A 17,757-nucleotide genomic window follows, 5' to 3' on the forward strand; every position below is an offset into this window, starting at 1 on the left:
GGGAAGCCCTACAATGGTGATTTTCATGTGATATGAATTTTATCTCGGTTTTAAAAAGAAAAAAAATTATGGGGTCCAACCAAAATGTGTTGCCAGCCCAAAGTTTGTAAGCTCTGTTTTAAATGGAGGAATTACTCTTTGCTACTTTTGATAATCCCAAACCACCTTTCCCCAGGGAAGCCAGCGACCAGGAGTTAATGGGGGTCATATTGTAACCCTGCATTAACCTCTGGGCCTCTGTTTTCCGCCTGTGGTCTCCATGGCTTCTTCCATCTCTAAAAGTAGGACTGGTGACAGAAATGGGGAGAGGTGGGATGATGGCCTTAATTCTGGAGCACTGAGTGAGTGGGTGGAAAGACAAAACTACAGAAAGGTGGGCGCTGCCAAAGTGTTTCAGAGAAGTGATTTATTTTGTTGTTATTTGGCAACTGGTGGTAAAATTGATTGGTTACGTTATTTGCCAAAGTTTATTTTACCCAAATATCTACCATTAGGGAAGTAATCCATCTCTAAGACAGCAAGTTAATGTACTTAGGGAAACGATTTTTAGTTCTTAAAAGAGATTGACTATAATGACCTTTTTTAGTTATTTTCTTTAATGGAAAAATGAGTTTAATATACCAAGTATGACTCAACATGAAAGAATTATGATTATTTTAACAAAACTGTTCGGCTTTATTATTTTTAATTCTAAATATAATTTGAAGTTAGCCAATTTCAATAAGGACAAAATAGAAAACTTAAGATTTTTATATTATAACCCTAACTTAATTTTCAACTTTTTATTTAACAAACTAGCAAAGAAAGATAGAGTTTATGCCTTTTTAAATTTCCAGTTTCTTATGAATATATCCTTAAAAAATGCCTTTTTTAATCTTAAAAAAGCAACATCTCTCTGAAAAACAGAATTATCTCATCTCTGCAGAGTGTGGGTTATTCAGTAATTTTTACCAGTTTCAAGTGTTATCAAAAGATGACTTTTTTTTTTTTTGGATGCCTATCTTAAGTTACGAATGGACTCATTTAGAATAAATTTTTTCCAAAGGATTATATTGCAATATTCGTTTCTTAGGTAAATTTGAGATATGATATTTGAGGTATGCTACCTAATTAAGTATTTGAGATATGCTACTTAAAGTATTTGAGATATGATACCTAATTAAAATAATTCATTTATAGTTTCTTATGTCTTATAAAAAACCAGTATTCTTTTCTCACTCCTCCCCTGGCTTCCTGTTCCCCCAGAACAACCTGGGAATCTTTTTGACCCAGCAGATACATTTTAAAGATTAATTGAGCATTTATTGTGGCAAGGAATACATAATAAATTATAACCAATCACAAAGATTTTACTTTCAGGGAAAATGGAAGCAAATAATTATGATGTAAAGCAGTTTGCAAAAAGAGTGAGAGAGGATAGAACGTTTCTGACAGGGTTAGTCAATAAAGCCTTCAAGGAAGATATATTTGGGAAGGATCATTGAGGAATGGATAGGATTTCACCCAAGATGTCTCCCCCTTGCTTCCTTCAAGTTTCTGCTCGAATGTCACCTTTCCAGAAAGGCCTTCCCTGACTAAAATAGCAGGGATAAAATAGCATAGTCTCCCCCTCACCCCCAGTCTCCTCACTACCCCGCCCCCCAGCAAAAACACACACACTCCCTTTACTTTTTTCTAGCCCCCTGCCACTATTTGACCTGTTTATACACATTGTTTAATGTGTCTTAGGTTTTGTGTCTTAGGTTTCCCTCTACTAGAATCTGTGCTTCTTGAGAGCAGGCATTTTGGTGCTGAGTAAAAAATGTGTTAAGTGAATGAATGAGTGACTGACTGGGAGAAGGCTTTTCTGCTAAAAGTCTGTTTACTGTGTAGCGCTCCAAACTGGTATGGAAAATCCAAGTTCCACTTCTCCCAGGATATTTAGAAATTTGGCAAATTCACCACCTCTCTGAGACTCAGCGAACACATTCTGTAGAAATTAGGGGGAGATTTTGATGCCTGTGACTAAATAACAAGTGTTACGAAAACAAATTATTATTACTCTTAACCTTCCTACCTTTTTACCCAGCAGACCTTCCGTAGACACTCACTGACCACACATAATTTAGGTTTAAATTATTTCTAAAATCCATGGGACTTGCACATGCCCTTCTGTTTCTGACATACAGGTACACTGCGGGGCAGAATTCTAATTCCAAAGAGCCCATAGGAGTTCCGTAGGTTGGCTCTGAAATGTAGTCCCATTTATTTCTTTAAGGAGAAGTCATCCACACAAATGGTTGCCGAGCCCGGGAACTGAATGTAACTAGGTGGTGATGGCCAGGGAGGACCTGTGGTAAACCAGGCAGGGTGTTCTCCTTCTAAAGGCGGCAGCCACAACTTACCTCAAGACCACGGTTGCCGTGTGGGAATGTGGGCCCGTTTTGGTCAGATCTTATGATTATTAAAAAAATAATAATAATCAAAAACACAGATTTTGAGGTTAAATTTTTTAAAACGTGGACCACTAACTCTAAGATGAATACAACACTGTACAGGCCAAACAACGGGGTGTCCAGGTTACAACCTCTACAAGGCATCCTGATCTAAATAAAACAATGGAGGATACCTGAGCATTAAGAGCAGGGAGAAAAGGTTAGAAAGAGGGGTAGAAACCACTTTACAAAGAACCTGAGTGCCACACTGGAGGTAGCCAGCTGTAAGCACACTGGGTTTTCTTTTTTCAAGGTTATCTCCTGGAGTTTTAGAGCTTCAGTGTATCTTGATACTTGGAATGAGATAGTTCACTTTAAGGCCCAGCAGATCGCATCTTACCATTTGCTTACCTTTAATGGGATCTGGCCTCTTAGGGCTTGACATGGCTATAAAATGCTGGACCAGCTTAACCTTTTCATACAGTTATTGCGGAAAGGTTTTGTCAAGAATGTGGGGAGGCTATGCCAGGATGCATATTTGACAGATGCCCAAGCTGAGGCCAAGAAGTCACTGCTCCTAAAATACTCAAACAGATGGCTTTGGGATATTTTCATGAAAAATTCCAGAACATTTGCTGTAGGGATTGAGTTAGCTAAATATGGTCACTTCGCCAAACAAAAGTGGCTGGTCATTCTGTATGTTCTGGCAAAGGACAGGGGAGAAAAGCAGTAGACAAAAAAAAGAAAAGAAATGCATATTGTCCACGGAGGATAAGTAAATTTGTTTGTTAAGCTCTAGATACATGAAATTGAATTGATTTCCTGACACATCTTCATGAATTGCCGGAGAAGATAGTGATAGGTTCCATGGAAGCAGATTAGAGCAGTGGGGTTTGTTTCACTCCATGGTAGCTGGAGGGCAGGTGTTATGCACTTTGAAGAATAGAGAGATGAATAGAGTGGTACCTTAGTTGTCAAGGATTATAATCAAGTAAGATAAGATAGGAATTTAATTCTCCCACGAGGCAGAAAATACATTAGAAGAGGGAACACTTTATTCTTTTCTTTGGATTTGGGAGATTATGTCCCCGCTGGATTTGGAAAACCTTCTTGGAAGTGGTGGTGTTTAAACTGAGCCTTAAAGGACGAGCAGGACTTTTTCAGGAATGGAGCAGAGTGGACACATAATTTTTATTTTCTTTATTTTTTTTTCTCTTCTCTGATGTGTGAGACCCATCCTCCTTATTTTTTGGTTCAAGGAGTTGCTTTATCTTGGGGAGCAGATAAGCTCTAAAAAGTGGGATTATGCAGCTGGCTCAGGAACATCACAGCATTTGATAGAAAATTCACTTTTCTTACAGAGCAGCCATGCACCATAGTTGGCTGCCATGTACCTCGGCTCTGCCCCCATTCAGTGCCCTTGGACAAGTCCCTTGACTGCTAAGCGTCAGTTCTCTCATCTGCTTCTTCAGGGTTAAATAATAATAAGAGGATGAAACCAGAAGAAACCCTTTCATAAACACATGGAAGTGTTATAGTGCAAATATTTTGCATACTGTGGAGTGCCATGCAAATGTCAGCTCTAATTTGACTGTCTGCTTGTCTTCGTTATAGGGCCAGGAGACCAGACAGGGTGTGTTGACCATCGATGCCAGTTTTAGGGGCTGGTTCGATAATTAAACTGCACTCCAGTGTGTTGGCTTTTAAAGTCTGTTACTGGTTTTCGAAGCCCGGCGTGAATATAAATATTCATCCGGAGCCAGGGCCTCTGGCAGGATGCGAGAACTTAGGGAGTGGAAAAGTGTAGAAAATCGTGGAGCTTGTTTAGAGGATTTTCCTCCACAATCTGGTGGAAGCTTGATTTATATCAACAATGGAAAGGCTTCATGTCCTCAAGAAAATATGTAAATAAACCCAGCTTAATTGAAAAGTCTTCAAGAAAAATATATGGTATCCTAATCCAATGCAATAAATAAGGAAGGGTTCATTTAATTTAAAAAGAAAAAGAATAGTTCACTAAAGTCAGTTTGGTATAAACACATGTAGGATATTTTTATTTAATTTCAAACCCATATGAAGCTTAGTGATAGAATTATTAGGCCCTGTTCAAATTTTGGTTAAAGTATCATTTAAAGAGACTAACTTTTCTATTCTCTTTGAGGCTTTAATATAATAAGCTGTATTCTGAGAACATTTTCTCTGCATTCTGTGCACAAGCTCACGTCTAGTTTTGGGTGAAAAAAAAATTGAGTGGGGAGTTACATCTGTTCATAGGCTACTTAGAGCATGTCTTCATGGCCAAAGTGTGTCTATTGGAAAATTGTAAAGTACAGCGTTGTAGGAGTACACCTCAGAGTAGGGGTCCTCCAACTTTACTCTCCCTCAGAACCATCCATCAGGGTGCTTCTTCCAGCTTCTTAGACTGCAGTCCTGAGGATTCTGATTCAGTGGCTCTGACAATCTGCATTTCGAAGAAAGCTCCAGGCCCTTCTGATGCACGTGGGCCTTGCCACGGAGAATGCTGCCCGAGTACCTGCTGTATCTGTCCTCTCCCTGCCAGTGCTTTCTCGCAAACTGAGTACCTTTGTAGTAAGTTTTCCTGGGCCTCGACAACAAGCTATACATAGTTTGTGTTTAAAGTTTCTCTAAAATCCATAGGACCCACGTGCATCCTTGGGTTTCTAACATATAGATAGGTACGCTGCTGGGCAGAATTTTTAATCCCTAACTCGCCTGTAGGAATTCTGTAGGTCAGCTCTGGAATGCAGTCACATTTATTTCTGTAAAGCAGAGTCTTCTTTTTCTTTTAAGGCAACCTCCTGGGTCAGTCTCCACTTGTGAAACCTTCTGCAAACCTAGTTTCCCTCCATCACCCCTTTGAGCAAAATTATCATTCCCTCTCTTTGCTACCGTCACTTTTAGGATTCTGCCAAGCTGTGTGCTCATCTGCCCCGCACCCCAATGCCACATTAAACTGAGTGTCCGGAGAGAACTGGAGAGAAAGGATCGGTCGTTTATCTCTGAAACCACAACATTATAAACACTCAGAAGTTTTGTTGAATGATTCGTGTCTTCAGATTAATGTCCTCTCTTCTTTCCTCACTCCTGTTTCACAAGTCATGATCACAAGACTCGATCATCCCATACCAGCCGATCTTCTACAATATCTACCTTAAGAATCAGGATGACAACATTAACGACAACAGTAATAATAGTTCATGTTAACTGATGCAATTTTTAAATATCTGGCACTATCCTAAGCACTTTATATGGATTATTCTCATTTAATCTTCATAACAACCTCAGGTATCCTCATTTGCATATGGGGATACTGAGGCACAGAGAGGTTAGGTCATTAGCCCCCGGGACAGGGGCACTCAGTGGCAGAACCAGGCTTCTGACCCAGGCGGTGTGCCTCTGGAGCCCACGTTCACAGTCACCACATTACCTGGCTTTGCCTGACTCTCTTTGCACAAGACAATTGTGAATCCGTTCCAGAGGGCTAGCAAGAACTCAAGTCAGTTTGTTAGCCAATAATTTTCACTGACCTTATCCTACAAATTTGTTAATGGGTCGTCTGAGAAGTTAGGTTGGAAAACTTGGGTAGGTAAAGTTAAAATGTTACTTTACTGCACTAATCCTCAAGACCGCTAAGATTATTAGTACATTTTTTGCAACTCAAATGAGACCTTTGTATACCCCGTTTCCCAAATGTATTTAGCTCGAGGGAATCACCCCTGCCACCCCCTACTTAAGACTCTTAACTTCTTGAAGAATTAGGTTTTTGTTGTTTTTAACATAATTCGGAATAAAAGCTGGCTAGTGCTTTTGTGGGGTTCCCAAGAAATTTCTCAGGTCCTAAATATTTGGGTAACCCTTACTTTTGACCCTTTCTTATTTAGTCTTGAGTGTCTTTAGTGCCTGAGTAGTTAAGTAGTCTTTAGTGACCACTTACATTTACCTGCTGGAACAATCACAGATTTGTTGTCATAGTGTAACTACTAACAGTGCCCTTTTCGAAGGGCTCCCATTTGGATGATAAACTCTGCACAATTGCTCTAATCATAACTTCACCCTCCCCCAATTAAACAAAGACCTCTGTTTCATACTTACTACCTTCTCCTCACTCACTGAAGGACTCTTATTGCTACCACATGTATGGGAACAAAGGTAATAGCCATGTGCCTCTGGCATCTCACCATTTTATGTCAGAGTCGTGCAAGGAGTTATAGAATTCCATAAACTGGAATTACCCAGTTTATAGTCTCTCATCACTCAAAAGTAGCATTTCTTAAGAATTGCAAGCCTTTAAGACTTCTTCACCTTGCTCAGAATCTATCTGTTCATATATATGCTTATCTATGCAGCAGAGACAGCAAATCTGAAAGGATACCAAAAGTCTAAAACTAGTTGTTACCTCTGGGCAGCAGTGGTTGACATCATTACTGTGTAGTGGTGGCAAAGCTGAGAGAGACTTCTCACTTTAAATATTTACACTCCGGCTTTTGAGTAACGTAAGCATATTATTCTTTTTAATTATATTTTTCAATGTTTTAAAACTATTCTGAGTTTTTCCTGGAAATACAGGCTATTTCAAGCCCAGCTGGGTTGATCTACCTTATGGAATCCATGTCTTTCCTCCAAGGGAGACCTGCTCTCTTTTTTTTTTCTTTTATTTCACTTCACTTAGTCAAATATTATTAGGTCTTCTCATACTTCGAGAGAGCTTTTTTTATGCTTGTGTGTTGTAACATAATTCTTAAGAGAATAGCTTGGAATTGGACATATCTGGGATCAAGTTCCTCTCTTCCACTTACTGACTGTATGGCTTTGAGAGAGCAACTTAATTTCTCTGGGCCTCCGTTACTGTATCTGTAAATGGGGATAATGACAACCTCCCTCTTGGGATTTTTGTGAAATTTCAATAAGATGATGCATGTTCTAGGCAGTTCTGGGGATAATGTAGTATAAGTTCAAAATATGGTGGCTAGCCAGTGGGTTCTTATGACTGTAAACCTCTCACTCTGAGTAGCCACAAAATTCATTTCTATTCCTGTAACCTCTTTTCTAATATTTACAAGACTGACATTCCGTGCCACTTCATATAAATATCATCAAACTTTCTTCCAATCCTGGTATTAGTGCACCTAGAGGCAGCAGGGATATCTTGTCAGAGTTTATGCCTTTCAGAAAGCAGTCAAGGAGTCAACATGATTCCTGGAGCAAATTAACCAAAAAAAAAAAAGCAGAGATGGAGTCTAATATGACGTTAAAGGTGTTGAAACTTAGGAAATGACATTTTCAATTTCAAAATCATCACAAAAGTAAGCCACAGGAATGAAAGACACACAGTTGAACCCAAAATCGTGATGAAAAGATTCTAGAATTCAAGCAACAAAAACAGCCCAAGGTCACACGGGGAAAAGCCTTCGTAGTGTTTTCTTTAGGACATAATTCCTCTTGTCTACAAATTTGGAAAATAGAAGATATAAAGAGAAACGAGTAGAAAGAATACAGTGTGTGTAAATATTGGATTTGAATTCCTGCTTCTCTATCTCAAGTGTATTCAATAAGGGAGCAAAACTCAGTGTGCATTTGTGGTCTGTCGTCATGAGCCCAGCACGCTGCTGGGGGTTTTCTGATTTGTAACTCAGTAACTCTCACTTAAGCCATACCACCTTGAAATGATGCCCTACTTAGCAGATGAGAAAACAGATTCAAAGAAATTAAATTGCACCCAAGTCTACAACCCAGGACTCTCGACCTTGATCTTTTGTTTCCGTCCATGCTTACTTGGCAGGAAGCCCTGCCTTTGGGTCTCTAGTTCTCTGGGAAGCTTTGGGAAGTCTGGGGGAGAAGCTAGGACTTTATGGAGTAATCTTGTTGGCCTCCGTGGACTTTCACTTTGGCTTTATATGTGGCCCACTTCCTTTACATTGTTTCCTCTCTTGCACAGCTTTGTATGGACGCTGATACTGTTTGTCTTTTTGTGGGGTGCTTCAATTCTGTTCTCCTGGGGCCAGTTTTCTCTAGACAAAATACACTTGTGTTACCTATCACAGTCCTTGTGGTACTGAATCTATTGCTAACAACAGATTCAACACCTAAGAAAAAGAGAAATTCCCCGATAAAGGAAATTTTAATATATTTTAGTTTTTTTAATGTCATCACGGAAAGGATCTATAACTCGTTATTCACTAAACCGTGTGAGGTCTTTGTTTTCACACAATCGTCTGGCATTTTGCATTTCTAAGCTCCATGTTACTTCCGGAAGGGGTTGATTAATTTTCACCGAATGTCATTCAGTACCAGAGAACCTCAGAAGGTATTTGAAGTTTAATTTGTTGACTTCTTTAAACAAACCTGTGGAGAAAGCTGTTCAGTGATGGATATTCTGTGAGATCCTCCTCTGTGCTCCATGTCCATTTATCTTTGCAACCACTCCAAGAGGTGGGGATCATTAGTCCCATCTTGTAGATGGGGAAACTGAGTCTCAGTAATATGCCTGAGCAGTATGGCAGTTCATGGAACCATCAGCTACGGAATATTTGACTTTTATAAGTACACTCTTCTTTTCCAGGACCCTGGGGAAATTAGTTGCTGCAGGAAACATGTACTAGTTCTCACTAAAGGGTTATATAGACTGCAGTTTTGTTTTGGTTTGTTTTGTTTTACTTTATATGGTTTTGATGAAAAAATCGTAATATGTGTTAAAAGGTATGTTTTTAAGAAGATCAACTCATGAGTCTCATAAAAATACAAAAGGGACATGCCGAAGATTTTACTTAACTCGTTAACTAATGAGGAACAGTAAGCTCTTATAATCGTTTTAAAGGAGAATGCCAAGTGTAACACAGGCAGACAAGAAAATGAGGAGCAATTGCACCTTCACTAGACAGAATTTATTTGTATCTCTGTGGAAAAGAGCCATTTGCACTACCAGATTTACTTACGGAGTTGTGAAATAGCTACGTAAAGAACAAGGAAAGGAGGCTGCAAGGGGGTGCTTTATAATTCCCAGTACTCCATTGAAAACCATCCAGTGATTTTTTTTTTCTTTTTCAGCCCTTTTTAAAGTCACCACCTTCCTTGACATTTGTCTTCTTTAATATGTTGACTTTTTAAATGAGCATGTACTTTTCTGAAGGTGGTAGGAGACACAGAGTGAATGACTTAGCTTGTCCCTGTGATGAGGCATACCATTGGTTTTCAACCACTTGGGATCAGGAAAATGCATACACACCCAAATTTGCATTCGCCATCAGGTCAAGGACCTTAGATGTATTGATTTTTCTCAAGACTATGTTCTTTTGTGTCAGTCTCCATCTGTGACCTGAGGGCGATTGGGGGTTAAGGGTCCCGGCACTTGTCTTTTTCTCTCTGGATAAGATTGCCTCCAGCTTGCTGCCATGGTCATTTCTTCTGGTCCTTCCAGGGTCAGCCCCTCTCATAGTTTGAATCTCTGCTGCTTCTGCTGATATGGCCCTCTCCCCACCCCTCACTCTCTTTCTTTTTTCTTTTTGGTTTTTTGTTTCTTCTCTATCCTGTTGAATTTCCCACTTTGGAATTTTTGAGTGTGGAGGCTAGTGTCACACATATATCAGCAGTGTCCCAACAATTCCTTGCTTTTCTCCTGGAGCACTACCAAATCCCAATGTAGGGGGGTCAACTCTTAGCTGTTTAACTTCTTGTGACAGTGTTTACTGTTGGTTATGGCTCCATTCTTATCCCCAAAGCTGTCTTTTTACTAAGCCCCATTTAGATTTGGAGTAATTCAAATGCAAGAGAGCTAAGGTTTTATATATTTGTTTAAAGAACTTTTACTAACAGACCAAAACAGCCAGTCGTGCTCTTCAAATTGTTTTCTTTTCCATCCTTCCTACTACTGGGCCCACTGGATCAAATTTTAACTAGGCAAGAATTAGCAATGACATATATGTGCATCTGTAGTCACCGTTTAAAAGTTCCAAGTATAACAAATTTGATGGGTGAAAAATTATGTATTTGATGGTGAGGTTGTAAAGAAAGTGACTTGAGTACTTCACTATATTAGCATTTTCTTAACTGGGGTAATATTATGGGTAATTCTTGTTAATTTCAGAGAACTATAGTTTATCATTAATTAATGTCATGAAAAGGTTTGGGGGTTTTTCCCCCTATTCTAAGCACTTTTTTTCTTTTATACAGGGTCATTATAACTTTGACATCAGTGTTTATCTCCAGATTTATAATTGTTGATGCTAAAAGCAGGATTCCCTAAATATCAGTTTGCCTTACAGCAAACGTTGCTGAAATGGACTGATTAAGCCAAGAAAGGCGATGTAAAGACGTAGAGGAGGGGCAGTGAGATAAGTAGATGTCAAATCACATTCACATATGTTTCTGAAAACAGTCTTAAATGGTTTTGATGTAGTGGTAATCCTTTGTATGTTTTTGATATAAGGTATCATTTTTCATTAGTCAATAGCGTACATGTATATTTTTAAACACAAGTGAATCAGTACTTCCAGCACTTTCTTCCTTGAGAACATCTCCTATTCATACATCTTAGTTGCTTCCTGGGCATACCTTTGGTTATGTGTTTTTCATCATAGATCCAGACAGAGGGAGAGGTGGGCCTGTGTTTAATCTTCCACTGTAGCTCAAGTCAGAACCACTGTACCCTGCTTTTATGCTAAATATTTGTATTACTGTCCTTTGATGTTTTCTCATTGTACATAATAAATCTTTCCTCTTTATTTTTTTTACATTTGCAGTTTTTAAATTATAGTTAATTTACAGTGTTGTGTTAGCTTCAAGTGTACAGTACAATAATTCAGTTATATGTATATATATATATATGTCAGATTATTTTCCATTATAGGTTGTTATAAGACATTGAATATAGTTCCCTGTGCTATACAGCAGGTCCTTGTTGTTTATCTCTTTTATACATAGTAGTGTGTATATGTTAATCCCAAACTCCTAATTTATCTCCCCCCCCATCCCCTCTGGTAACCATAAGTTTATTTTCTATGTCTGTGAGTCTATTTCTGTTTTATAAATAAATTCATTTATATCATTTTTTTTTAGATTCCACATATAAGTGATACCTTATGATATTCATCTTTCTCTGTCTGACTTCACTTAGTATGATAATCTCTAGGTCCATCCATGTTGCTGCAAATGGCAGTGTTTCATTATTTTTATGGTGGAGTAATATTCCATTGTGTACATATACCATATCTTCTCTATCCATTCATCTGTTGATGGACACTTGGATTGCTAAATCTTTCCTCTTTAAAGGAACTGATTTATGACAGTAAGAGAAACCACACTTTGAGGTACACTTCAAAGGAAGAAAACCACATATTTAACCAGGTAAAGCAAATATCTGTTTCTCTAGCTTTTAAAACAAACAAACAAACACCCACATATGTATTTAGAACTCTCATTTTGCAGGTCAGCATGTTTTCACAGAGAAGTATTTAAGTATAGTGAAGAGAGGGGGGCAGTTGACTCCTGCTTCTGTCAGAAGTGCCGTGTACCAGGCACCCTTGTAGGTCCAGGGGACGACACAGTGAATAAGATTTACAACTTCTGCTCTCAAAGTGCTTACATTCTATTAAAGGAAGGCAGACAATGAAAATATAAGCAAATGATGAGGATTTCAGGAACAAGGAAGTGCAATGGTTAGCAAAGAATTTAAGTGAAGCATCATTTTCTAATTTCCATTTTTAAAAACCCTGGCTACTACATTGGAAGCGATTGGAAAGGGGCTTGGACTGGGCTGTTGTCCATGGAGATGGAGGGAATTGGATAGAATTTAGAGAATTGGAGGAAGGTAGGATGGAAAGAACTTGGTAATGGACTGGGTAAGGGAGGGGATGGTATAGTGGACGACTCCCAGGTCTCTGACTTGAGCACAGGATGGAAGGGATGCTATTAATTAAGATAGTAAAGAATGGAGGAGGAGCCCTTTGGGGGCAGGAGGGAATCGAGGATTCAGTTTTGGACATGGTATATTTGCGATGCCTGCAAAATAGCCAAGGAAAAGAAAAACCTTGAGTGCATTTGCAAAATGAGTCCGGAAAGGAGGTCGAGGCTGAGTTATAACTGTGGGAGTCATTGGCACATGGGTGATATCTGAAGCCATGGAAGTGGTTGAGATCACACAGGGGTGAGGACTGTGAAGGAGAAAAACTTGGTCCAGGACTAGCTGTGAGATACACCAGACATTTAATCGATCTAGTGGAGGATGTGGAACTGACAAACAAGCCTGAGCAGGAATGGCCAAAGGCAGTTAATTTGCAAGAAAAAAATAATCATATTTCATGATCACAGACCACACAGTCCTGGCCAGCAGCTCTCAGCCACAGCTCCCAGTTGGCTCTGAAAAAGCCTTCACTAATGCTAGGAAAGAAATCTACTGCATGCATGTCTTCCCTGAGGAGGGGGAGAAAGAGTTTCATCCTCATTTTCAAAGATGACTGTACTGGATATAATCCAAAGGATAAAATGAAAGTATGAAGCTGTTGCTGCGTTTCTAGAACAGCGTTTGAAGTTCCTTTGAAACAAATGTGAAAGCCTCAGAGGTCAACTTCTCTGTCCTGGTTTAGTTTGGGTTCCTAGTAAATGGAGAATGATCTTGCTTAGTTGGCAGCCGCCTTTCTCTTGCGAGAAGTTAAAGCGCTACACCATAGAGTCATTTTGTCTTTATGCTTGCAATTACATGGGAAATTTAGATTTAATAAGAAAACTAGTTTAAAAGACATACGAACTTGCAAGTCCAGCCTTGGAAAAAAGGAGCACAGGGGAATCTTTCGAACCCATCTCCCTCTGGTTTCGATTATTTCACAATGTACGGTATCGCCATTTAATAGGCATTGCAGTAAATCCCAGATGGGATGTTTGTAGACTGTGCCACACTCTAGTCAATTAAAAACAATAAACTTTCAACTTTATATAAAATAAATTCCTGAAATCCTAGTTGGTTACTGTGTATCTGAAAATTTGGGGGTATCCCTTCCTATATAAATAAGGTTTATTATTTGTAGAGGTCCGTGTCTTAAGTTGAGTCATGGAAGATGGTCCCTGGTCTTAATATGGTAATATTAATATTAAATAACTACACATGTGCCGTTCATTTTGACATAAATTCTTTAGTGTAAAGCCATACACTCTTGCAAACTATTGAAGAGTAGGAATAGAAATGGACTGCTGCTTAAATGATGAAAGTATTAAAAAGCTTGGAAACTTTCTTTGTCAAGTTGGCTATTTCTTGTGCTCTTTCACTTTCCTTTTCTTTCTCAAAAACAATTTCAGTTCTTCTGCAGTTTCAGTTCATGTTTCACAAGTTTAAATATCAACATTTGTGAGGGCACCATTTCTAGTTCGATCAAGATTTTCTTGCAGGGTGTATGGCCGTGTACAGTTCTGAATGACATCCTGGTCATTAGGAATCACTTGGCGGCTACCTGTACTATATACCATGAGCTACTTTGGCCCAAATTTCAAATCTGACATGGCAGTTCCACATTGAGAGAGTTAATCTCTTATGTACCTTCCCAGCCTGGATTTGGGAGCGGCTACCTTTTTGTTTTCTAATGTTGCCAACCTGTCCAAACTAGAAATAATTTCGTAATTATTTCTAATAATATCAATGATGCCCTGACTCATTCCTACATATCTGTATTTTTAAGCCTTTCATCTTTCATTACTGAATGACTGCTTTCCAACACCCAGGCACCTAGGAGAAGAGGGAGAAAGCACAGTTGTAGTGAAGCAGTATACGCAGAGTGGGAGAGGATTTTGGAGAAAAACTAAACTTGGTTTAGGGAATGAACATTTATTGAGTATCTTCACTGACTGGCTGTAAGTTAAGAGCATCACGTAGGGTCTCATTAATATTTAATATATACAGCTCTTATTTTTTGTCTTAAATCTCTGTCTAAATTACGATAATTTAATCAGTGAGTTCAAAAGTGAACTCTAAGCATCTGCTTTTTCAAAGTATGTTGTTCATGTGGCACGTTTCATTAGTTCATACAGTAGGGTTTTTTTCTCAAATCGTAGAAAAATTTAAAGGTCACAATGGCCATTCATTAGAAATAGCAAGTGACAATAAGCTCTCCAAGGAATATTTCTTTCCAACACTCAGCTTTGGGGAGTTGAAATTCAGGGTGGTTAGGTTGATCAAACTGGTAAGTGCTGACCAATGTCTTGGGAAATTTGACTTTTTGCAAATTTTGGACTATAAAGCAGGGCTTTCCTTTTGATTAGCTTCCATGAATTTGTCAATTTACTCAATATCACGGCTTTGTCATTTATTCCTCTTACATTTAAATGGGTTTCTATAAATCATTCTTGGTTACTGTTGCTCAGAGAACTATTGTAGAGTTGATTTTATATTCCTTATGTAATTCTTATAAAATTAAAACTAGGGAAAAATAACATAAAAACTTACTGCCTCTTGAGACATACTATCTTTATAATCAGAGCCCTTTAACTCGTTTTTTGTTTTTTTTTAACTTGTTTTTTTTAATTTTAGCATTTTTAAAAATTTTATTGGAGTATAGTTGATTTACAGTGTTGTATTAGTTCCAGGTGTGCAGCAAAGTGACTCAGTTACACATAGACATATATTAATTCCTTTTCAGATTTTTTTCCCATATTATTATGGAATACTGAGTAGAGTTCCCTGTGCTATACAGTAGGTCCTTGTTGGTTATCTATTTTATATATAGTGGGGTGTATATGTTAACCCCAAGCTCCTGATTTATCCCTCCCCCACCCCCACCCCCAGAGCCCTTAAACTTCTAAACAGTGTATGGGCTACAAAGCAGAAGGTGTAAAACACTTGAATTGCCAAAAAACCTTAAAGATTATGCACAACCACCCATTAATTTCACCAATGAGAACCTAATTCCCCAAAATGTAGGAAAATTATTTTAGTTCTTTTCTGAACAGAAACTAATGTCAGTAGATGGGAGGCAAACTGTAGAGTGGGAAAATGGGAAGGAAAATACTCCTTCCAATGAGATTTTTAATTTGCTTCTCTTGCTGAATTTACTGAATTTTTATCCTCCTCCTCCCCTTTGTTTTTAGTGGCCACAGATGTCTTTAATTCCAAAAACCTGGCCGTTCAGGCACAAAAGAAGATCTTGGGTAAAATGGCGTCCAAATCCGTCGCTACCACCTTAATCGATGACACGAGCAGCGAAGTGCTGGATGAGCTCTACAGGGTGACCAAGGAGTACACCCAGAACAAGAAGGAGGCAGAGAAGATCATCAAAAACCTCATCAAAACAGTCATCAAGCTGGCCATTCTTTACAGGAATAATCAGTTTAACCAAGATGAGCTAGCACTGATGGAGAAATTCAAGAAGAAAGTTCATCAACTTGCTATGACCGTGGTCAGTTTCCATCAGGTGGATTTCACCTTTGACCGGAATGTGTTATCCAGGCTGTTAAATGAGTGTAGAGAGATGCTCCACCAGGTCATCCAGCGTCACCTCACCGCCAAGTCACATGGACGGGTTAATAATGTCTTTGATCATTTTTCAGATTGTGATTTCTTGGCTGCCTTGTATAATCCCTTCGGAAGTTTTAAACCCCACTTACAAAAACTGTGTGATGGCATCAACAAAATGTTAGATGAAGAGAACATATGAGCATGTGAGTTGAGATTGTGACTGCTCGTGATTTATTTGAAGATGGAGCACTGCTGATTTATGAAGAAAAAAAAATAATGTTTTAAAGATTACACATATTTCAGAAAGACTTTGCCCAATTCAGTTGTCAGACATTAATGCTAATGTTTTATGAGGCTTGTTTTATTTGAAGCAAAGCATATTGCCAAATATTCTGGTAAAAAGCTTCCCAGCGGTTAGCAGATCACGGGAAGATGTATGGTTGCGTGATGCAAATATAGAGTTATATAAAGAAAGATACGTGTGGCTCCAAACCTCAAGACATCTTTTTTAGGGCAGTTGTTATGTTGGTGGCACATTGGATATTTCTGTCATGTACAGAATTGTGTATTTTGATTCACCTTTATTCCTTACTATGTATGTGTACCTCTTTTAAAAAGCCAAGAGCTCTCTCTTACTGTCATTTCTCCTTTTGAAATAATTCCATTTTCACGTTTACCTTTTGTTAAAAAATCTTTTGTTAAAGACTTTGTCACTGACATTCAAGAATTCCGTCTTAATTAAGAATTAAGATTCAAGAATTAAGGCAGTCACATTGAACCTTCAGAAAAATAGAAAACTGCTTCTCTGAAATCAATATTGTAGAAACCAATTGTATTTGACATTATGAATAATGTCTAACATAAGACTATGCTTCTGGAATCGAGTCCTGTTTTTCAGTACCAACAGTAATACTTCCCAAAACATGAAAATTCCCCAAAATGGCATACCATTGCCTTGAAATGCTTGCTGAGGGCTTAACTTACATCATCTTGAAAATGTGCTGATGGAATCTCCATTTTTCATACCTGTTTTAAATGTAAGAGACAAAGAGGAAATCTAGATCATTCCCGATATTGGGACAATAAAAAGTAAGTGGTTTTAAGAATGATAAAACAATCTTTACCTTAGAGACGAGCCCATCAGAATAATTTAATTTAGGGGGATGAAAGGCAAAAGGGAAGACAGGATATTGCCAGAAGAACATGGGAATGAAAATGAATGCATTTCAATGTTTAGTAAGGTTTGATAGGTAAATAAAGAATGTCACTTTTTTATTTAACTGATAAGGTTTTTGCTATTTTGTTATTTGCTATTTTGATGAGTAAACCAAAGAATATTTGCATTCCAAGCAGTTTGTGTGTTGTTTCTATATAATTTTATGTGTGAATGATAAAGTAAGCATTTGCTTATTTTGTGAAAAAAAAAAAAAAAGAAAAGAAACCTGCTGGCCAACTATATCACCTAGGAAATAACAGACTCAGTCACCAGTGTTAAATGTTTGCAATGTCACTCTGTCTGTGATTTAGTGTACTCTTTTGCCTTGAATTTGCCTGTCTCCCAGAATACTGATGTTAAAATAATAGCTCACCAGGAAAGGCCCTACAACTAAATATTCCAGAGGTTGAGATCTTCTTTAACCCACTACAGCCTAAAGGAGGTGGTAACTTTCTCTGGGACCCTCATGTGCTTATCTGAGTCAAGCAGCAGAGGCAAAGAGTATCTCCCTGTTTGATATTAAATCCTGACACCAGGACTTGAACTGAAATTACTATCCTCACTTCCCAGGGCCGGTAGGTGACCACTGTAAGTTAGCAATAGCATAGTGATTGCAGAATTGATCTGTCTAGCTTCAGAGCCTGCTAAATAGCTTCTAAATTTAGTTTAGCAGC

The 17,757-nt window shown here is 38.4% G+C and overlaps 1 protein-coding gene across 7 annotated transcripts in view; it reads left to right on the plus strand.

Moving 5' to 3' along the window:
* TNFAIP8 (TNF alpha induced protein 8) overlaps positions 1-17,216 on the plus strand; it is a 123,315-nt gene extending 106,099 nt beyond the window's left edge. For all 7 annotated transcript variants that reach the window (XM_060295444.2, XM_030869818.3, XM_060295445.2 and 4 more), the window contains exon 2: positions 15,501-17,216. In XM_060295444.2, the coding sequence (XP_060151427.1) occupies positions 15,501-16,066 (566 nt within the window). In that variant the 3' untranslated portion in view covers positions 16,067-17,216. The remainder of the gene's footprint in view (positions 1-15,500) is intronic.
* Positions 17,217-17,757: the final 541 nt, after the last annotated feature.

The sequence above is a fragment of the Globicephala melas genome, chromosome 3 (genome assembly GCF_963455315.2).
Source record: "Globicephala melas chromosome 3, mGloMel1.2, whole genome shotgun sequence".
In the NCBI taxonomy this organism is placed as follows: domain Eukaryota; kingdom Metazoa; phylum Chordata; class Mammalia; order Artiodactyla; family Delphinidae; genus Globicephala; species Globicephala melas.